At 41.1% G+C, this 23,015-nt stretch overlaps 1 protein-coding gene across 8 annotated transcripts in view; it reads left to right on the forward strand.

Moving 5' to 3' along the window:
- PTPRM (protein tyrosine phosphatase receptor type M) overlaps positions 1–23,015 on the forward strand; it is a 798,567-nt gene that overhangs the window by 627,604 nt on the left and 147,948 nt on the right. For all 8 annotated transcript variants that reach the window (XM_079943436.1, XM_079943437.1, XM_079943438.1 and 5 more), the window contains 2 exons: positions 16,963–17,114; positions 21,391–21,465. In XM_079943436.1, the coding sequence (XP_079799562.1) occupies positions 16,963–17,114; positions 21,391–21,465 (227 nt within the window). The remainder of the gene's footprint in view (positions 1–16,962; positions 17,115–21,390; positions 21,466–23,015) is intronic.

Here is a 23,015-nt window from a genome sequence, read left to right on the forward strand (position 1 = left end):
GAGGGGGGTGTCTCCTCTGGTTGCCGCTATCTACTCAGTGAAATAAGAGGTATTCACCTGACAGGAGAGGGGGGATCTTGGAGGTATGAAGAGATGAGAGAAAATGGAAAATTCTTTTTCCTAAAATCTAATTCCTATGATATTATTTCCTGCTCAGTGTAGCTTTTTTTGTCTAAGTATTACCACCCACCTTCTCAACTTTACCTCCAAAGCCTTCCACGGAATAACTCCTGGCCTTCACTGTATGTAGGCAGCTCAAACCCTATGTGTTTTGCTGAAAGTTGGTTGACTTATTACAAACTCCAAGATGCACAGCCATATGATAGTAATTGTAAGAATTAATGATTGTATTTTGTTGGAATGAAATGTTAAGGGAGCTTCAAATCAGTGGCCTAGAGTTGCTGAATAGAAATTCAACCCATCTTTCCAGTATACATTTTAGCAAATAGTTTTCAACTCTGTCCATCTTAATATAAGTCTCAAATATTACAGAGACTTTTGTTGTAGTTAAAAGAATGAAACGCTGAGCATTCTCTCTGTGACTCAGGGAGCAGAACATTCCTTTGCGCAGCCACCAAAGCAGCCCAAAGTCACAAGTTTGAAAAAGAAATGTGCATGTGACTGAGGATGATTTGGGCTGTTTTTGCTGTTCCCCTCACCCCCAGGAGTCTTAACTGTTCACACTGCTCAAGCCAGTACCCCACACAATACGAATTGTGATTTATGTCAGCTGCCATATAAGTTTGCTCTCATGCCATTTAATGGGGAGGTAGGTGTTTTATAAATTAAGCAAAGCCATGAATCTCTTCTGTGTATATAGCCTATGCAAGGGAAGCTTTCAAATACCTCCTACCCACGTCCCTTCCCCCTTAACTCTTTGATGTGCGTGAAGAAACGCCATAGCACGACACAGACAGGTCATTATGTTTGAATTAGTTGGGAGTGGGGAGGGGGGTGGCAGTATTTCTCTTTGCTTCAGAAATCGAAAGAAAATGCAGTACCTGCTGGATACATCTCCCCTGAAAGTTGCCGGCACTGTTCACAAGACAGCTCCCAGATAAGCAGAGGGGTTCTCTAATGATTAAACCCGATTTTTCTAAAATGCTAATTAGCTAGAGAAGGATAATTTGAAAGTCTGTCATACTTTGCAGGAAATGTCTTTCATGTCTGTGTTATTTGCTCCTACGAATCACGCAGCCGTCACCTGAGTTGGCTCAGTTTCTCACTTTTTATTTAAATCATGTGACTCTTCAATCACAAGAAAAGAGGAAAGACCATTAATGAGGAAAAGGAGAACCCCCTTTTCAGGATGAGGTGCTCAATTAAAAGGAAGGCTATTTTTCTATTTGTAGAAATCAGCTTCATTGTTACTTTTGAGCTCTGCATTTGGAACAATCACTTCAGTGGGTTCGTATGGCAAGTGCATCTCAGTTCGCTTTTCTGTGAATTTCCATTGAAACATGGAAAACCCCAGTTATCGCTATGAAAGTTCTGACTCTGAGCTTGTCAAGCTAGAGGTCTTGGTCAGAATGTATTGGGAAAAATGAATTAAAGGGTTGGAGACCTGGCTGTTGTGCTGGTCGCCTAGCCTTTCGTAGGTGCGTCTTCATTCATAACATGGGTTCACGTGTTCCACCCGCCCTCACTTGTTGAATAAGCCATTCATCCTGTGGAATCTCCTGCATTCTGAGCTTTGCTGACCTGTTCTTGGTGTGTTATCCAAGGTGCCTTTCACCATCTGTGCTTACTGTGATCTGGGTGAGAGAGGGAGGCTGAATCAGATTCAGGCTTCTTGTTTTGGTAGGAACTGCTTGTGGTCGTGCTTTTACTTCCCATCACGCTGCATCGGGAAGCACGTAATGCTCAGATTGTTTGGCGGGTGGCGGTTTCACCAGCCTGATCCATCCATTACAAAGTTCCACTTCAGCCTTTCACTTAATGGCTTTTTAAGCTACTGATGATGATTGCCTAGATCTGTTATTTTGTTAGGGGTTTCAAAATGGTGACATCCTAATTCCATCACTCCATCCGTATTTATTAAGTGTCATCTCGGCTCAAATATTTGGTTATCCTGAAATACAGTTCCTGTAGGAAACTCGAGATAAACGTTTAATTCATTCCCTTTATTTTCTAGCTTCAGAATGAATTGGTGTCATAACAACTTTATACAGTAACCAGTAGTACCATTATGGACTCAGGGATTTTTACCTATTTAATATGTTTGAACGCTTTACAATAACTAGTGTTTGCATGTTGAGAGCATCTCCTCTTTGGCCAGGAGGAGCCCCTTCAGGTTGTCTCTTGTGTTCTTTCAACATGACTCCAGAAACCTTTGGAGCTTCCTTGCTTTCTGGTCCAACAGGATGGTCTCAGCTAATCTTATTCATTGTCTGCCCCATGACTGGAATCAGCCATTTCTGCAAGAAATCTTGGGGGTTTTCGTAGGCAGTGGCACTTAGAGAATACATTCTGGCTTCAGAGGTGCTCATTGAACCTGGTTGCTTCTAGACCTACGTCAGCTACTTTCACCACCATCTTAAACCCTCTTGTCTGCTTATCTTTTTGCCGTACCTGAGAAGCCAGCATCTAATTCATCCCCTTTGTCACTAGGAAGAGAGAGAGCACCAGGTATAATAAAGTATAGGAGAATATCTTTGTAACCTCAGGGCAGGGGATGCCCTAAAACCATCATGGACATAATCATACACACTTGTATACCAAAGGACACCAGAAACAAAATTCTAAAACAAGCTATAGAAGAAAATATTCTTAATATTTGTATGTTGAAGCACTAGTGGCCTAACTGTAAAAAAAGTATCTAGACATCAATAAGAAAAGACAAACCCAAATGTACAAATGGATATAAAACATACACAGGCAACTTACAGAATACCAATGTATGGCTAAGTGACATTTGAAAATATATTCAACCTCACACATAATCAGTTATGTGCAAATCTACACAATATGACATGCCATTGTTTTACCCATCAGATTGGCAAACATTTTTAACTGATATCAAGTGTTGGTGAGTATGTGGGAAAACACAACTTGCTACATATGATAATTTAGTACAACTTTGGTGTTACTTTTGAGATTTCATTTTAATTTTGAAAAAAAATTCCTGTCTCCCATCAACCCCCGCTGCCTCATACACACATACATAATAAATAAATAGCATATAAAGGCGAGATTATTTGCTTTTCACATTTCTAATAACAAGTAAGAACCTTTTGCTACCAGTGTACCAAAGTACTAAAGTAAATGTAGTTTGCTTTGCCTTTATCTGTAAAAAAGAGAAACTTACAAATTCAGAATCAGAGGTAAAAAGTTTTAGGTGTGATTTTTGTATCTTTCCATGGGGAAAAGAATATTTTTGTCAATAAAGTGACCACAGTTTAGAATAAGTTAAGAAAACATAGGCCTGGATTGGGAAGAGTGGTTGGTAGATAAATGGATTTTTAGAAAGGCCCAATGGCTAGTCAGATGGCCGTAGGGATGCCTGTAAGTAATGAAATATTAAAGCTGGTGCTTCTGCAGCAATCTCTCTCAGTTGCTGTGTTCCACACAGGTTGCTAGAGCCCCAAAAGAAATGGGCTGTATTTGCCCCTGAATAAATTAACCAGCAGCTGTATTTTACACTTGGAATAGAACGATTTTGTGAAAATTTTTCATTCTATATGTTTATGAGCTTCTTGGGTACTTAGTTCTGCATATCCAAGGGGTCACCTGGATTTTATGATAATGTCCCTGGTTAATTCGGAAACAGAACACACACTTTTCTTGTTTATTGGACTCTGATTTCCCTGCGTGTTGACACCAATGGCTTGCTCTGTTTTTCATAGACAGGCATTCCAGTTTTTTAGTGAGCTTAACAAACTTCGTCAAGAGGAAACTGGAGGTACTATTCCGATATGACACGCATTAAAAATTCCTCTCTTTCCCACTCGCATTTATAGTCTGATGGAGGATCAACAGTGTACCAATTTAGTCTTGCAGCAGAGGGACATTTTTGAAACCATTAAATCTCAAGATAATGTGCACACACAGAATTCAGCCACATAAGCTGACTGTGAGTGGGGACCCGCTAGCACTAATGTCACTTTATCCCTATTTTGCTCTGTTGTGGATTTTACCCATTTCCTATTTTCTGTGCTATCGCTGGTTCTAGTCCCTGTGGATTCATATTGCCCTGATGCGAGAAATAAGACTAAACAAAATATTACTAAGACTGACAGATACTGCATCTATTATTTTTACTACTGGCTTTTTTTAATGTTTCAAAATCTTAGGCTGATCTGGGAAATTACAGTAGGCGCTCGTATGAGCTGTGAGTTACTCCCGAGTGGAAGATGTGTGTGTGCTCATTGGTCCTTGCTGCAGCCTGTTTTTGGATGAGGCCAGCTTAAAAACATCACCAGACAGTTATAAAACAGGCGCTCTCACCCTCCGGGCCAGATAGAAAATGGGGGAGGGTATGGGGGAAAGTTGAGCTCTCAAGGAATTTCTCTTTGGTAGAAAAGGTAACCAGGGAGGTGGGGAAGATGCCCAAGCAGATAGAAAAAATGGGGGAGAGTGATAATTAAGTGCATTTCAGGATTGACCCAGCAGCTTTTCCTCCAAGGCTGTTATAGGGATAATGTTAAGTTCAAGTTACCCAAATAAAGAGTTGTGGGTTTTTCTTTCAATTCCTCTTTTATCACTTAGAAAAATACATCTACATCCATGTTTTGTGTTTTCAAACTGGCAGGGTCCTTTTCATTCTTTCCACAAACTGAAAAGCTATAGGATTGAGCCCTGAGAAGTGCATGTCAATTCCAAGTACTGACCCAGAGACCTTTAGCTTCATCAGCTGTGCATCAGAGTCACTGTCTCTCCCTCTCACACACAAGTATGTTCATCCCATATTTTTATAATTAGGAAATAATATTATGATTAATCAGATAATCAAAATAAGAACAAATAGAAATATTTGTTGAATGCCTACCACAGGCCAGTACAGTTCTAGGACAGGGCATATACAGCAAACAAAAGAGGCAAAAGCCTTGTCCTCATGCAGCTGATGCTAACATTTGCCAAGAAACATAGTGAAATACCTGTGGGCTGAGAATAAAAACAATGTTCCCCAACCATATCCAGACAATGTTTTCCAATCAGAGGTTCCTTTGAAACTCAAGGGTGAGGAAAAGTTTTATCAGTCGAACACTCTACGGTTAAAAAGCTTTAGGTACTTGGACTCCCTCCAGAAAATAACAGATTCTATTCTTAATTCTGTTAATTCCGAAAATAAAACATAGGATATTGGAATTATGTTGTTCCCACATGAGTCCATGAATTTTCTTGCAATAAATAACACGTTCCCAATCCCTTTATTTATTGTAATTTGTGATAATAACTGTCATCATCAGAGTCATACAAAAGATATACACATCATGATTTTGAAGTGACCCTGGATTGTAATACATGTAATTTCAACTTGTTTTCAAAGAAAGTCAACCTTTTCCAGATATTTCCTTTACAGCTTCTAAGTTTGAGAAAGACTAAGTTTTCATTAAATTTGTATAATATGACTCTGTTATTTGAGCCTCTTCAACATGAAATACTCATGGTTATGGGGATGTGTACAGGGGTACAAAGAGAGATCCTGACAGCTGCTAGCCTAAGAGGTCCGCAGGGTTCACTTCTCTTGGCTGGTGTGTGTTCCTTGCAGACACCCTGACTGGTCAGTGGCGCATTCTAGGGCATCTTTGCCTCTAGGTAACCCAACCTAAAGCTGTGGCCTTAAGTAATATGTTAATAAAATCGGCCCCCACTTCTCAGTTGCAGGGGAGGAAGGCCAGTGTCGAAGGCCCCCTCTCAGTCTGCCTGAGGCAACTCCAGCCTATAAATTTATCTCATCACAGGGTCAAGAGGTAAACTCTGAAAACGAGACCCAACCAAGATCAAAACCCTGACTTGTCTCAACGTGAAACTCTATTCTTTGTGATGAACACACGCCATGTTCACTAGTCAGTGAGAACCAGAAGGCAGCTGGGTGGGGAGTGAGTGTGTCCATAGCGCTGTGTCTGCAAGACATGGACGCAGTGGTTTCTTAGGTGATGATACAGTGAGCAGCGAAGTTAGAAGAACACTCTTACGTTGGTCGTCGGCCACAAAGTCCCAGCTGGTAAAGAAAACTAGTCTTTATTTTCTGTGTCCAGATTTAAGCAACGAATAAAGTTTGCTTAATGAGGCCAATAACAGTCTCATGCAGATGGTTTTATCTCAACACAGGAAACGATGCCAGAGGTCTAGAGTTGTCTGGCCATATGGTCTTGGGAAACTTAACAACACTGTGCCTCAGTTTCCCTCTCTCTAAGATAGGGATAACAACAGTAATCTCCTCACTGGGCTGTTGTGAGAATTAAGAGTTAATGAATGTAATGTGCCCGGTTTATCTCAAGTCCTACATAAGTTTTTGTAATTATTATCCTCTTGGTTTTTCTATTAACTGTTATAGTGCCACTTCTTCTGCGTTGAAAGTATTTAAAATGTCAGATCATCTTCTTTTCCTTTTCCTTAAAATTTTGCCTTTAAAAACAACATCATCTGGTAGTTCTCACAGATCCATCTTTACGGAGACAGCCCCCTGTTCACTGAGGTTTATTCAGCTGTATCTTGGCAATTCGGTATAATGTATGCATTCTTTGACTCAACCAATATCTACTTCATCCCTACTGTGAGAAAAAATTAAATACTTCTTCTCCGTTCCAGCTTCTGCACCAGTCCTTAACTAAGTCGAAGCACACACTTTAATTGTAGAAGCCAGGACCAGAAAACCATTTGCCTTTTCCTTCTTATGTCTATATGCAATTTGCAAATCCTCGAGTTTTGCCTTCCCTGTAGAATTTTAAACGACAGATCATTTAAGAATGAAGATACCTTTTTTATAGCCAACCACTGATCTTCAGGTCAGTGTTACCAAGTCCTTTGTTGGTCATGATCTTTGTTGGCGTAACCCGCCATGGCAGGGTCTCTATTAGGGTTGGGAGCGGGGCCAGTCGGGCTCGTTGGGGAACTGTGTCCTATAACCCTGAGTTGCAGTAAACCAGGAGCTTGACTAGGGTCCAAACTGAGGTTGACCTTTGGATTCCTTCCCCTTGAATCTGCTTGGTGCACATGGCAAACATGCCCTTCCACCCTGATCTTCTGACAACTGCCAGTCAGTTCAGATTCAGGGAGGAAAAGAAGAGGAGGAGTTATTTCTGCTTTCCTCCCAACCATGCTGCCCTTGGGTCTCCTAACTGGTGGCCATTGTCCTGCGGCTCTTCCTCCCATAGGACACGATGCTGAAGACGTCATTCTTCACCATGTTTTCTTTACTGGCTCTAAGTCATGCCTGTCACATAGTTAATAACTTGCCAAGGAGTTTTCTTCCAATTCCCTTGCCCTTGTTCCTTGTTTTTTATTTTTACGCCAGGAAAGAAATACAAAAGAAATGTTGGAATAGAATAAGCATGAAGGGCCATCCTTTTAATTTGAATTCATCCCACATTTCTATCCTTCTCCTCTTTTGTTCTAGTTGGGAAATTTAGGGCTCTAACTATCTTTTTTCTCCCTCTTAATTTTTTTTCCAGGCAGTATTGCAGTGTTTTTTTAATAGACTTTATTTTTTAGAGCAGTTTTAGGTTTACAGCAAAATCAAGCAAGAAGTACAGCAAGAGAACAGAGAGTTCCCGTATACACTCTGCCCCACACACACAGCTTCCCCCTCTGTCAACATACTGGACCAGAATTGTACATTTGTTACAACTGATGACACGTCATTGTCACCTGAAGTACATAGTTTACATTAAGGTCCACTCGGTGTCATATGTACCATAGTTTTTAACAGCTGAATAATGACACATACCCACCATTATAATATCATACTGCCCTGAAAATCCTCTGTGCTCTGCTTGGTCATTCCTCCTTCCCTGCCTGGAAAACCCTGATCTTTTGTTTTTAATTGAAATATAGTTGATTTACAGTGTTGTGCTAATTTCTGCTGTACAGCAGAGTGGCTCAGTTTTGCACATACATACATTCATTTTTTTATATTCTTTCCATTATGGTTTATCCCAGGCAAACACTGATCTTTTTGTTGTCTCCATAGTTTTGTCTTTTCCAGAATGTCATGCAGTTGGGATCATACAGCAGGAAGCCTTTGCAGATTGGCTTCTTCACTTGGTGATATGCATTTATGTTTCCCCCATGTCTTTTACAGCTCGATTGCTCATTTCTTTTCAGTGCTGGATAATATTTCATTGTCTGAATGGACCACAGTTCATTTATCCATTCATCTATTGAAGGACATCTTGGTCACTTCCAAGTTTTGGCAATTATGAATATAGCTTTATAAACATCAGTGTGCCATTTTTATGTGGACAAAAGTTTTCAGCTCCTTTGGGTAAATACCAAGGAGCATGATTGCTGGATCACATGGTTTCTATTCTTTTGAACTTATCAAGGTGTGTTTTATAGCCCAGAATGAGCTCTATCTTTGTGAATATTCTCTGTAAACTTGAATATGTGCTCCAGTATTGTCAGATGACGTATTCTATAGATGTCAGTTATTGATATATCAGGTTGATTGATGATGCTTTTGAGTTCAGCTATGTCCTTACTCATTATCTGCCTTATGAGTCTGTCCATTTCTGGTCGAGAGGTGTTGAAGTCTCCAATGATAGTAGTGGAATCATCTAGTTCTTCTTGCAGTTCTATCCAGTTTTTCTTTTTCACATAGTTTGATGCTCTGTTTTGGGGCACATACACATTAAGGATTGTTATGTCTTCTTGAGAATTGACCCCTTTATCGTTACCTAATGCCCTTCTTACCCCAGATAACTTTCCTTGCTTTAACATTTGCTTTGTCTGAAATTTAAAAAGCTACTCCTGCTTTCTTTTGATTACTCTTAGCTGGTTATAACTTTCTCCATCCCTTTACTTTTTTTTTTAAAGCAAACACTGTTTTCTTTCTTTTAATATTTATTTATTTATTTGGTTGCACCGGGTCTTAGTTGCAGCATGTGTGCTCCTTAGTTGTGGCATGTGAACTCTTAGTTGTGGCATGCATGTGGGCTCTAGTTCCCTGACCGGGGATCGAAGCTGGGCCCCCTGCATTGGGAGCTTGGAGCCTTAACCACTGCACCACCAGGGAGGTCCCTGCATCCCTTTACTTTTAATCTACACGTATCTCTATTTTTAAAGTGGTTTTCTTCTAACAACATATTAGTCAGGTCTTGCCTAAAGTTAGCAATAAACATTTACAACCAAATCAAGTCCACTTGCAAATAACACTATAGTGCATCGCAGTTAGTGTAAGTACTTTAGAATAATGAAATATGCCTAATTCCTCCGCCATGTCCTTTGATTCATTCTATCATTCACTTCACTCATACATAAACTATAACCATCAACAATATTGTCGCTGTTATTATTTTGAACAAACTGTTATTTGTTAGATCAATTAAGAATAAGCAAAGTAAAAGTTTTTATTTCACTTTCATTTGTTCCTTCTCTAATCCTCTTCTTAATGTAGATCCCCTTCTGACCTATGTCATTTTCCTTCTTGCTGAGGAACTTCTTTTAAGATTTCTTGCAAGGCAGGTCTACTGGCCACAAATTCCCTCTATTTCTTTTTTTATTTATTTTTTATTGAAGTATAGTTGATTTACAGTATTGCATTAATTTCTGCTGTACAGTAAACTGATTCAGTTATACATATATATACATTTCTTTATATATTCTTTTCCATTATGGTTTATCACAGGATATCCTCAATTTTTGTCTGAGAAAGTTTATTTTTCCTTCAGTTTTGAAGGCTAATTTCACAGGGTACAGAATTCTAAGTTGGTGGTATTTTTCTCTCAACAGTTTAAATATTTCACTCCACTCTCTTTTTGCTTGCATTGTTTCTGAGAAGAAGTCAGGTATAATTCTTATCTTTGCTACTCTATAAGTAGGGTTTATTTTTCCCCTTGGGCTTGTTTCAACATTTTTTCTTTGTCTTTGGCTTTCTGAAGTTTGAATACGCTAGGTGTAGAATTGCTGGTATTTATCCTTCTTGGGGTTATTTAAGCTTCTCAGGTCTTTGTTTTGATGTCTGACATTAACTGGGGGAAATTCTCAGTCACTGTTTCTTTGGATAATAGAAATAGTGACTTCTCTTTCTTTCTTTCTCCTTCTGGTTTCTCACTATACACATGTTACATCTGTTTTAGTTGTCCCAAAGTTTCAGGATATACTGTTATCTTGTTTTACAGCCTTTTTTTCCCTTTGCTTTTTTGTTTTGGAAGTTTCTATTGTCATATCCTCTGGCTCAGAGAAACATTCCTCAGCTGTGTCCATTCTCCTAATGAGCCCATGAAAGGCATCCTTTGTTTTTGTTGCAGGTTTTTTTTTTTAATCTCTAGCATTTCTTTCTGATTCTTAGAATTTTTCATTTCTCTGCTTTTGTCTTCCATCTGTTCTTGCATGTTGTCTACTTTTTCTATTAGAACCTTTCGCCTATGACTCATATAGTTATTTTAAATTCCCAGTCTGATAATGCCAACATCCCTCCCATATGAGCCTTATTCCAATGCTTCCCCTGTCTCTAAACTGTGTTTTTTGCCTTTTAGTATGCATTGTAATTTTTACTGATGTCCAGACTTGATGTACCAGGGGAAAAAGACTTCTGCAAATAGGTCTTTAGTAACGTGATAGTAAGGTGTTGGGGGAGAGGAGGTGACCTATGATTGGGTCTCAACCTGTTAGTGAACTTGTGTCCCTGAGCTGTGACCTGCACAGGTGCTTCAGTGCCCCCACCTTGGGTGGACAGGATGGCTGGAGACAGCTGGATTTGGATATTTTCCTTGCCCCAACAGGCTCTGCCTTCCTCAACCATCTAGTAAAATAGTATTCTTGAGGGCAAGCCCTTTTAAAAAGCACAGAATGCTCTGGGTGTATTTCAAAATGTCTACTTTCCCCCCTCCTCCTGCTGGAAGCCCAATTTTTTCCTCCAGTCTTTACTTTGAGAATGAGGTAGGGTTCCTGGAGATAAAATTCAGAAAGGTGTAGGGTACCCCTAAGTCTGGACGTCCTTGGAGTTTTTAAGTCTCAGACTTGTCCACACTGACCCTCCAATAATTCAATTCTAGTTTAGGTTTATCTACCCCAGTGATGATTCTCACACAGATTTCTGCTCATGGGTTTCTGCTCTGGTGAGTTGTGATTCTCTGTATCTGCCTGTTTGTCTCTGTAATTTGGGGGGCACTGGTTGGCCCTGTGACCTCTGACAAGTTAGAAGGAGTTGTTGATTTTCCGTCTCTTTAGCCTTTTACTTGTTGTTAGGACAGAATGATGACCTCCAAGCTCCTTACATGCCTGACCATAAACCGAAAGTCCTCTCTCTAATTTTTTATGCTCTATTTTTAGGTGTTGGTAGGAACATTTTTAGTTGTTGTTGTTACTAAGGGTCTTTGAGATTCATTCAATCCAAATTTAGAGATTTGAGATTGAAATATCTCAAGCAAACCATTTGTTTAAAAATCAAAATGGAAAATAAATTTACTTGTGTCTTTAGATAAGATTGCAAAGAAAATTGCCTCCACTTCAGTTTTCCTGCACAAAGCACTATTTCATTAAGTTCACAATGTTTTTCTGACAGTTTTTAAAGTTTTCTTTAAAATATAAAATATAGATCTGAAACACAAAGTCCAAAAGAGAAATAGATAGGAGAAAAAGAGAGAGAATAAATTTCAATTTATCCACACTTATTTCCAACTCTCAATTCTAAATCTAACCTTCCTCAACCATCTGTAATTATGGACTATAGCATTTAGCTGTGCATGAGGACAAATCAAAAATCCCAAGCAATGACTCAAAACCTCCGTGACCAAGCAAGCTACTTTTGATTAGGAGGTTGCAGAAAAACTGTCTTTTCTAATGCTTTGGTGTGACAATTGTTAATTCAATTAACAAGCATATTGAATACCACCTGCTTTGTGTAAAGCGTTGGCTAGGTGCTAGTAAATTAATCCTACTTTTTCAATTCATAATATTTAGTTATGAGGTGATAGAGTATTCACGTTTGAAAGCAACTTGGTGATAATTATAATGTAAACTTGTAAGGAAATGTAAATTAATGAAATAGTTTACTAGATACAGCACATTGTTCTAGAATGGGTACCTTTGGGGTCAAGAGAGATCTGGGGTGCAATTCCAGCTCCACCATTTGGACAACTTACTTAAGTCCTTGAGACTCAGTTCCTCCATCTATAAAACAGGAAGTAAAAATAGCTCTTACCAGGTTACTAGGATTAAATGAGAGAACACTTGCAGAGCACTGCCATACAGTGGTTATGTATTATATGTCAGTTTTCACTCCCCTCCCTTCCAACACAATTAAGTTTCTAAGTGCTGTATTAGTGGAGAGCAGAAGTGTCCACAAACATGCTTTGTTTGGGCTACATAGTCTTTTAAATTTTTAATTTGAATTATTTGACAATACTTAGAATTCAGAGTTCCTATAAAATCTGGATTTCTGGTTTCTCCTGCAATTTACAATGTCTGGGACCCTTATGGGGCATCCACCCTCTGGAGCTGAGAGGCTGTCTCCCCTTCCATTTCTCCAGTGCCCACCACTCCTTATTGCCTTAGACCTGCTTCACTCCCTTGCAGTACCTGCCTGGCTGGCCCCCAGTGAGACATTTGTGTCTGTGGTCAAAGGGTGAGGTTAATGCAGGAAGGCTTGCTGAGGACGTGGGAGCCATGTTTTGAAGGTTCACGGACACAGAGTATGTGCTTAACGGACATGAGCCTAAAGCTGTGGGTCTCCAGCTGGACCTCTGCTGGATTTGAGCAGGTTCTCATGAGTCCTTAATGGGCTTCTTTTGTGCTTAAGGAAGATCAGCAGTGGAGTGTGTAGCCTGACATCACTGAAATTAGTTCATACACGGAGGATTAGAGAGGAGAAAGATCTTTCCAGTACAAGCTTGGCTTTTGTTGGAGCACACATCCGCCCTCCACCACCACCTCCCACCAGCAGTGAGAAGCACTTTCACTGTCATTTCCTAACCTGTAAGGATTAGAGAAACACAAGCAAGAGAAGACGAAGAGGGAAGTCTGGCGAACTTGACTACGTCTCTCTTCATAGGCAAAACAAAAGAAAATACTGGGGCAATTATCTGCATAACTCAGTCCAAAGCAAATTAAAGAAATTCCGGCAAAGGGGGGACGTTTTGCCTGAATGATGGTGCTAATTATCTCGGTCCTCCACTTTAGTGCTCCTGGGGAGACCTGGCTTAAGAATGCTTTTCCAGTGAGCTGGCAGACACAGAAGTGGAGAGCAAATGTACTGTTGTAACTGCAGCTGTGGGTCTGGAGCCAGTGCTACCTCTATCCAGAACACCTGTGGAGAACATCCAGGCCTAGATTCTGCCCCTTAGACTAGCGTGATTGGCTGGAGAAAAGGGGGCTCTGGAGAAGATGACCAGCATCTGCACACTGGCACCCAGAGGAGCCATGCCAGCTTCCTTTTCAAAACCTTTACAACTTTTTTTGTAAATGCGTATTTTTTAAATTTTTATTGAAATATAGTTGACTTACAATGCTTTGTTAGTTTCAGGTGTACAACAAAGCAATTCAGTTTTTTATATATATGTATTATATATATATGAATATATATAAGAATATATATTCTTTTTCAGATTCTTTTCCCTTATAGGTTATTACAAGATATTGAGTATTGTTCCCTGTGCTGTACAGTAGGTCCTTGTTGGTTATCTATTTTATATATAGTAGTGTGTATCTGTTAATCCCAAACTCCTAATTTATCCCTCCCTCTCTTCCCCTTTGGTAACCATAAGTTTGTTTTCTATGTATGTGGGTCTATTTCTGTTTTGTAAATGAGTTCATTTGTATCATTTTTTTAGATCCCGCATATAAGTGATATCATATTTTATTTGTCTTTCTCTGTCTGGCTTACTTCACTTAGTGTTACAATCTTGAGGTCCATCCATGTTGCTGCAAATGACATTATTTCATTCTTTTTTATGGCTGAGTAATATTCCATTGTATATATGTACGACATCTTTATCCATTCATCTGTCAGTGGACACTTAGGTTGCTTCCATGTCTTGGCTATTGTGAATAGTGCTGCTATGAACATTGGGGTGCATGTTATCCTTTTGAATTAGAGTTTTCTCCAGATGTACGCCCAGGAGTGGGATCACTGGGTCACATGGTAGCTCTGTTTTTAGTTCTTTAAGGAGCCTCCATACTGTTCTCCACAGTGGCTGCTCGAGTTTTATTATACATTCCCGTCTTTACAACTTCAACACTGTCACAGAAGTTATAGATCATTTTCATTTTTCTGTTTAAAAATGTATCTTTTTTTCCCAACAACTTTTGGCAATAAAAAAGGGGCAACTGGGGCTTCCCTGGTGGCGCAGTGGTTGAGAATCTGCCTGCTAATGCAGGGGACACGGGTTCGAGCCCTGGTCTGGGAGGATCCCACATGCCGCTGAGCAACTAGGCCCGTGAGCCACAACTACTGAGCCTGCGCGTCTGGAGCCCGTGCTCCGCAACAAGAGAGGCCGCGATAGTGAGAGACCCGCGCACCGCGATGAAGAGTGGCCCCCTGCTTGCCACAACTAGAGAAAGCCCTCGCACAGAAACTCAGACCCAACACAGCAAAAATAAATAAATTAATAAACTCCTACCCCCGACATGTAAAAAAAAAAACAAAAGGGGCAACTTATTAATGAAACGCTTCTGCCTTCCAAGTATGAAATCAAAAGATTATTATAACTACGGGCAAGAAAGCATTTGGATTATGTGGCATTTGGAAATGAAAATAAAGTTTATCCATATGGTCTAATGTTGTCAGTGTCTTACACTGCATTAATAATCACCTAATACGGGGGTGATTTTGATTATGCAGCTCATTGTAAATTCTGCTGTGTCCTAGGTTCATCAGAGTGAAGATGATTTACTAGAAACAGCTGCCGTTTTCTTGTGTACATGCTAAGTGCTTAAGCAAAATTAGAATATTTAGGGCATTATATTTTTAGTATTACGGTGCTCTCGTCTTCTTAAAGCTTCTTGCTTTATACCTTCTTCTTAAGCATCTCTAATTCTCTTCTCGTCTGTTCTGGGTGCATCAAACAACCTCCGGTAGTAAGAGCTATAAAAATGTGTTTTACCTGTGTATTCGAATGTCAGTTTCCCTTAGGTTTGTTTGAGTTTTGTCCAGGTCTCTGTAACTTAAGATTATGAGCTTCTGGTGGTTAATGAGCATGATAGAAAGGCCAGGGTTAAACTCTGTCTCCAAAAGAACTGGAACTCTCTCTGCCTTCCAGGGCCTTTTTGCATCTCTTTCACCCAGGGAGGGAGCCTGAGGACTCACTCCTCTGCAAAACTTGGCAGGGAAGTCGACAACTTGACTTTTTTTACCTTCTGCCCTGTTGACCAGCCTTGATGGGGAGCTACTCTGGGTTCATTTGGGGTTCGGTCCAGTGTCACCACCATCTGAGATTCTGCAGATGCCCCGCAGAGGCCTCTGTCCATGCAGGCTGCCTCACAGCCTCCTCCCGTCCCACGCACACTCCAGCGATGCTGTCTTCACACCTCGCCTGGGTTGTTCTTTGGTTCTGCAGGGCGCCCCTTAGAGTCATTGCTTGGATTATTTCGGTTTTGTATGATGAATATCTACTAGGGGGATCTACCCTTGGACCCTGAATATGGCATGTCAGGAATAATTTAGTGCAAAGTTAGTAACTGTAGAAGCCTATCAGTAAGTGTATTATGACTGCATTGTACTAGGGTCATTGGCCCTTTTACTTCAGCTCATAGTAGGAGAAGTGTAAGGTAATGTTTAGGCTGTACGTTCCTAACATGACTGAGGGGTTTTTTTTTTAATTGAAGTATGGTTGATTTACAATGTTGTTAGTTTCAGATGTACATCCAAGTGATTCAGATATATATGTATACTTTTTCAGATTCTTTTCCCATATAGGTTATTGCAAAATATTGGGTATGTTTCCCTATACTGTACAGTTTGTTGTTTATTTTACATATAGTAGTGTGTATATCTGAACTGTCTGAGTCTGTTTTGTAAGTGCATTGGTATTACTTCTTTATTTATTTAATATATAGTAATATGTATATTATCTGAACTGTCTGTGTCTGTTTTGTAAATAAGTTCATTTGCATCATTTTTTTAGACTCCATATATAAGTGATATTATAAGATATTTGTCTTTCTCTATCTGACTTACTTCACTTAGTATGATAAACTCTAGGTCCATCATTCTTTTTTTAATGGCTGAGTAGTATTCCATTGTATATATGTATCACATTTTCTTTATCCATTCCTCCGTCGAGGGACACTTAGGTTGCTTCCATTTCTTGGCTATTATAAACAGTGCTGCTGTGAACACTGGGGTACATGTATCTTTTTGAATTATGGTTTTCTCTGGATATCTGCCCCGGAGTGGGTTTGCTGGATCATATGGTAGCTCTATTTTTAGTTTTTTTAAGGAACCTCCATATTGTTCTCCATAGTGGCTGCATCAACTTACATTCCCACCAGTGGTGTGGGAGGGTTCCCTTTTCTCCACACCCTCTCCAGCATTTACTGTTCGTAGACTTTTTGATGATGACCATTCCGACTGGTTTGAGGTGATAACTTGTTGTAGTTTTGATTTGCATGTCTCTAATAATTAGCGATGTTGAGCATCTTTTCATGTGCCTTTTGGCCTGAGGGGGTTTTTCTGAGGACAGGCAGGAGATGGGTCTCCTCTGCATGTCTGCAGCTGGCAGAGAACCTGCCATCTAGAAGGCATCATGAGACACTGTTATGGATGAATACCATTAATTCCATACAAGTGATTCCTGAGCGTTGGTCAGTGCACCTTTTCCATCCTCACGCGTGTCTGCATAATGAACTCTCTGTCCCAAGGAAACTGGCCAGGAAGCGGAAGGAGACGATGAGCAGCACGCGGCAGGAAATGACGGTGATGGTGAGCTCCATGGACAAGAGCTACGCGGAGCAGGGCACCAGCTGCGACGAGGCCTTCTCCTTCATGGACACGCACAACCTCAACGGGAGATGTGAGTGCTGCGCGGGGGCCTGCCCTCAGGGCAGCTCTCGGGTTTCCAGGATTCCAGGTGGTGCTGGGGGTTAGGAAACAAAACCTCCCAGAGAATTCTTAGGCCCTGTTGGTTTCTCCAATCCCTTCAGATGATCCTGGACACGTCCCCACGTGCCACGGTTGCTTAGGAACGGTGATGTGGGCGGGGTGACGGGACCAGAGCAGACAGCATGGGCAGCCACGGCCACGTTTCTGTAAAGACCCGAGAGCAGTGACACGGAGGCTTCCCTCCTCACCATCCCTGTTGTTATGCAGCTCCTGTTTGTAAGCGAGGCAGGTGTGCAGTCACTCGGGGGAAGCCCGTTATAAAGCAGTTCACTAAATGGCAGTAACAAGCTAATTGTTTATTTGTTTAGCTGACAGGTTCTGCCTTTATTACAGGGCTGTTAGTGGCAATTAGTGAGCTAAATTGTATTTCCACTTCAGAAGGCTTATGTTTCACACCAGGTGGGTAAACGGAGCTCAGCTAATACCTTCCATGCTGCCACCTGCCATCCAGGTACAAGGCGTTATTTTAGGAAGCCAGCAATTACAGGGATTGTATGAATACAAAAAGTGCAGTCGCCGTGTCCCTGGTGATCTTCTTGGGGACCAAAAGTAAATCCCGTGTCCTGTGCCTAATGATGTGGTTCACAGCGCTGACAGGTTCAAGGTCAGAGGTTTCTTTAACGTGTGAAATCCATGCCCAAAGGCTGCTGCTGACCCTGGCTCTGCAACCAGGATGCTGGATGGCTTGCGGATGGATAAAGGACAGCTGTCACCAACAGTAATAAAGTAAAGGCTGGGGATTGGGAGAATCACAGACCCACGGTCTCTGGTGCGAGAGGGCTGATCCCAGTGCGGGAGGTGTGCGCTCCTGTCCTGACCACCCACCTGGGCTGCTGGGAGCTGCATCTCCCCCGGCCCCCCACCCTCTCTGATCACGCCTGCTGTGGTCAGCACCCTTCTCCCACACCTGCCTTTCCCCTACATTCAGCAAGGCTTCGTGGAAAGGCGTGTTCCTTTCTGTTCACAGTGGCTACTATTGTCCACCTTATCCCAGTTAGAGGCCCTACGTTTATTTATCCACATGCAGCCCTGGCCCGCTGGTGCGGGACTTCAGCAGACACAGCTCTCACCCCGGCGGGCAGGACACACTCCTCAACCGTGGTCATTGTCCTTTGCCCTTTCATGTCATTTTCAGTGTAGGTGGCAGAATCTGGGGTACTTCAGTTTACCACAAATTCCATCCCTTTTTTCGTACAATTTTCTCTGCTTTTTTGTAGCAAATATATTTTCCATCTAAAGGTATGTAATGCGTTTAACTGCCAAAATAAAGCAACTTAGGATGCATTTGTGGGGGGGGGGCGAGTCCTTCCCACCACAGACAAGATGAGAATTTTTGTCAGAGCAGTTATTTCTTGACCAACAGCGTGGAAGGGACCACGCGGATACATGCTCGCTCTTTCCATGATAACCCATTACTGTTCCAAATCTTCTATTTCATGGTGAAATTCCTCACGAATAAATTTACTTGGAATTGCCTACCCAAAGAGCAGAAACCTACATTGGCAGTTTCTAGGCTTTTGAAGTTTGAGCAACAGGAGGTATTTGCCTCTGGACAGGTTGTTTAATTTGGCATTGACTTTTTAAAACATGAATGTATCTGTGGAAATCCAAAACCGCCCATGTAGAGGGGGCTGCTGCAGCAGTGGGGACACAGCTTCTGGGGCTCGCCCGCCAGGAGGCGTTATTTGATGCCTCCATCGGTAAAGCCAATGGAGGAAGCACGGCACGAGGCGTTCCACTGTCCTCCCGCTCTCTGAACCATGGGTAGGTCTCATCCAATCCCATCCACGGGCAGTGACCCTAATGGTAAACTTTGTCATCGTCATACTCTCTAAATGCCTCTAAATTAAAAGAGCAGTTACTGGAGAAGGAAATTTTCATGGAAAGTGTTCATTAGACCACTAGGCTTCTAGCCCAGACCTACTCCAAGCCTGGATACGTTTGAGATCTTTTAGGATTGGGAAGCAAGTAGTTTTTAGGAATGAGACGGTGAGAAAACTGAGGTTGGAGAATTTAAAAATAAGCCCGAGCACATTTATAAGAATGGGGAATAATCCATCCATCAAAGCAAATGGGAGTCGTACCTAAAAGGGGGGAAAGTAGATAAGGATAGTGGGTATGGGTTTAATTCTTATACAAAAAAAGGGGTGTAAAATATGTTTTTAAAGGTGAAAATAAACATAGTTATTTTGTATCTGCTTTGCACATTTTTACAAAACAAATAAAAATGTCAGCAGGTAATAGGCATTATGCTCCCTGACCCCTGGCATGTTTTATAGGTACTCGGGGTTTTGCCCTTGTTTTTATCAACTGCTCTCTTTCTTCCTGGCAGCTTATCATAAACATGCATTATAAATGTGATACTTCTCTATTTTAGAAAAATATAACTGACAGGCAGCCTGGGTTCTGGTTCTGTCATTTGCTAATTCTGTACTTGAAAAATATAAACATAGGTAAAATCATTGTCTGAAGGGAACTGCTCCAAGAGAGTGAAAATATATTAACGTGTCATCAGGGTAAAGCTGACATGCAGTAACCACAGGGATTTGGTAGAGCCGCCCATAAACCAGCCATGTAAGTGGGCATTAGTGTCCTGATCGGGAACTCAGCATCAAATAAACCGCATAACCACATCAGAGGAGTTAGAAGTTAGCCTTAGATCTAACCAGCTTGAGCACTTGAGCACATTCCAATAATTTATCCTTGCACTTTAATGAAATGAAAGTGTTTTTAAAGCACTAATCAATTAAGATGTTGAAGAGAGTTAAACTTTAAAAATAGGAAATATCCACTTTCAACGGAATCAGATAAATTGGATGGGATTGACTCTACCTCTTAATGACAGGGGGAAGAGAAGGTGTTGTAGTTAAATCTTGAGTGTTTCAGAGGAAGATTTCAAAGAAAAATAAGCACGTTTACAAGGATTTAAAGGCCTGATAAGACAACATGTAGGCATGCAGCTTTCACGTTAAATATAGTACACAGGGAGTATCATCTTTATTTTTCATAAAACAGATCGTAGCATTGTGAAAAGCTCTCTCAATATCCAAAATAGGAGCAGGGTGAGGATTTAGCAAAGTACAGAAGCATTGACATTCAGAATGTTCTCCAGAAGCCATGTGTAGACACACTCTCATACTTAGTTGTAAAAGTCAGTTCAGTGTGGTAGTAAAATTCTGCAAGCAAAGGCTAGAAGTCAAAAGGGAAATTAATGAATTTCTTAATCCAAAATGGCGACTGTGCATGTACCAGAATGTTCACTGCAGCTCTATCTACAACAGCCCGGAGATGGAAACAGCCTTAGTGTCCATCATCGGCTGAATGGATAAAGATGGCACATATATGCAATGGAATATTACTCAGCCATAAAAAGAAACAAAATTGAGCTATTTGTAATGAGGTAGATAGACCTAGAGTCTGTCATACAGAGTGAAGTAAGTCAGAAAGAAAGACAAATACCGTATGCTAACACATATATATGGAATTTAAGAAAAAAAAATGTCATGAAGAACCTAGGGGTAAGACAGGAATAAATACACAGACCTACTGGAGAATGAACTTGAGGATATGGGGAGGGGGAAGGGTAAGCTGTGACAAAGTGAGAGAGTGGCATGGACGTATATACATTACCAAATGTAAGGTAGATAGCTAGTGGGAAGCAGCCGCATAGCACAGGGAGATCAGCTCGGTGCTTTGTGACCGCCTGGAGGGGTGGGATAGGGAGGGTGGGAGGGAGGGAGACGCAAGAGGGAAGAGAGATGGGAACATATGTATATGTATAACTGATTCACTTTGTTATAAAGCAGAAACTAACCCACCATTGTAAAGCAATTATACTCCAATAAAGATGTTAAAAAATAATAATAAAAAAAAATTTTTTTAAAAAAAAGATAGCTTCTTTCATAAAAAAAAAGGAAATGGCGACTGTGGTTGTGGGTTTTTTTCCTTCATTTGTGGGATCAGAAAATCTTTTCAGTGATGAAAGGGGGCATGTCCTCTAAAGTACAAGTGACTCCCCACAGAGACAGTGGAGACTGATAGTATTTACTACACAGACTCGGGTAAACCTCTGTTGTTTCTTTGGTCAACAGTCTACCCAGTGTCGTTTCCCCAGGAGTGACCTCAGGGCCATATTTTCTGGTGTTGGTTCTCTACCCCCACTGACATGCCTTTTCTCTTATTTACAGCTGTGTCTTCACCATCGTCCTTTACCATGAAAACGAACACCCTGAGCACATCGGTGCCTAATTCCTACTACCCAGGTAACATAGCTTTCCGTTGTTTCATCTCTTCATAAACCCTGAGCAGTCAGAATCACCCAGGGCTCACTTTGCTGCCCAGGTTGCTTTAGGAGCTTAGCGTGTTTGAAGTGTTGTAACCCGATGCTTTCTATGGCTTTCTGCGGGAAAACTGGGGGGGCCTTTCATCAGTCATTTACTGTTCTTTCTCTTTTTACTTTCTCTGCATTGACCTGCTTATGATGTATGACAGACCCATTTGTGCCAACTGCAATTTTAGGTGAGAACATTTCCCTTTATCACAGTTTATTACAGGAGTAATTTCTAAAGTCAGTGGCCACTCTGTAGGAGACGGCAGTTTGATGCAAGGATCATAACCCGGACACGGGGGTGGTGGATGGCCTGGAGGGGTTGGGGGTGGGCATAGATAATAAAAAGACTTTCTCTAAACCATCTCCATTGATAAGAAGGGTTTGCCGTGTGTGTGTGTGTGTGTGTGTGTGTGTGTGTGTGTGTGTGTGTGTGTGTGTGTGTGTGTGTGTGTGTGTGTGTGTTGGGAATGATACCAAAAGGTTCCAATGAACGATCCCGGCTCCAGCGCTCTCCCTGTCCAGGTTCAGAATTAAAAGCCAGCTTTGATCCCAAGGAAAAACACAGTTTGTCATCACTCAGCTGTGTACTTGCAAGACCTAAAGTCTGTCCAAAGTGGTGACAGTCATAAACGTGAAAATAGCTTCTTATTATTTTCACTTATTGCTAAGCACTGAAAACAGCAGTTTCAAAAATAGCATTTTTCTAATTCTGCCAAATGCTTTGCAGAAAAATCATCACAGTAGAGCTTTGGCCCCCTCCCCCTCCTCGGAGCTACCCAGGGCACCCCCAGCATTTCAGATGTCTGTCACACAGTGGAATTTCAAAGGAGCCGCTGTTCTCAACAGCAAAACGACAAGCTGACACTTTATAATCACATGGTTTATTATGTGTCAGATGTCACCGGAAATGAAATAAAATGTTAGCCCCCATGGGACAGAATGCAATTAAGGTAGGAAGTATTCCCAGCGGGGGGTTAAAGAAAAAAAATCCCATTTGTCCAGATATAAGAAGGGTGAGGAGAAATGGCATTACCTGGCCATGATAGAACCAAACAAGCATGAGCTGCTGTTGCCTTTGAGACCGTAGCCCGAGCGTACCCGGCTATGTTCTCTCTCTATCAGTACTACTAACCTTACAGAAAAGGAGCACAACACAGATGACTTCAAGGTGTATAACCATCCCTCGCAGCCAGAGCTCCATCCTCAGCTGTGCCAGTCCTGCTTCCTAACTCTCTTTACAAGGGTTTATATCTTGGCAACATAATTTTTCCCCCTGTGCTTCTCTTTTCTCTTAAATTGTTATGATTTTTATGTAGAGGGTGTTGGGTTTTTTTTCCCCCTTATGGTGTTTTCTGGGCTTGATTAAGCAAGTTTGTTGCTTGAGGAAAAAATGAACTCAGACAGAAGTTGAAGAATGGACCTAAAGCAGATGTTTTGAATTTGCGTCATTTTGAGGACTAATAAACAAACCCCACTAAAGCT

Source organism: Stenella coeruleoalba (genome assembly GCF_951394435.1).
Source record: "Stenella coeruleoalba genome assembly, chromosome: 14".
NCBI classification, from domain to species: domain Eukaryota; kingdom Metazoa; phylum Chordata; class Mammalia; order Artiodactyla; family Delphinidae; genus Stenella; species Stenella coeruleoalba.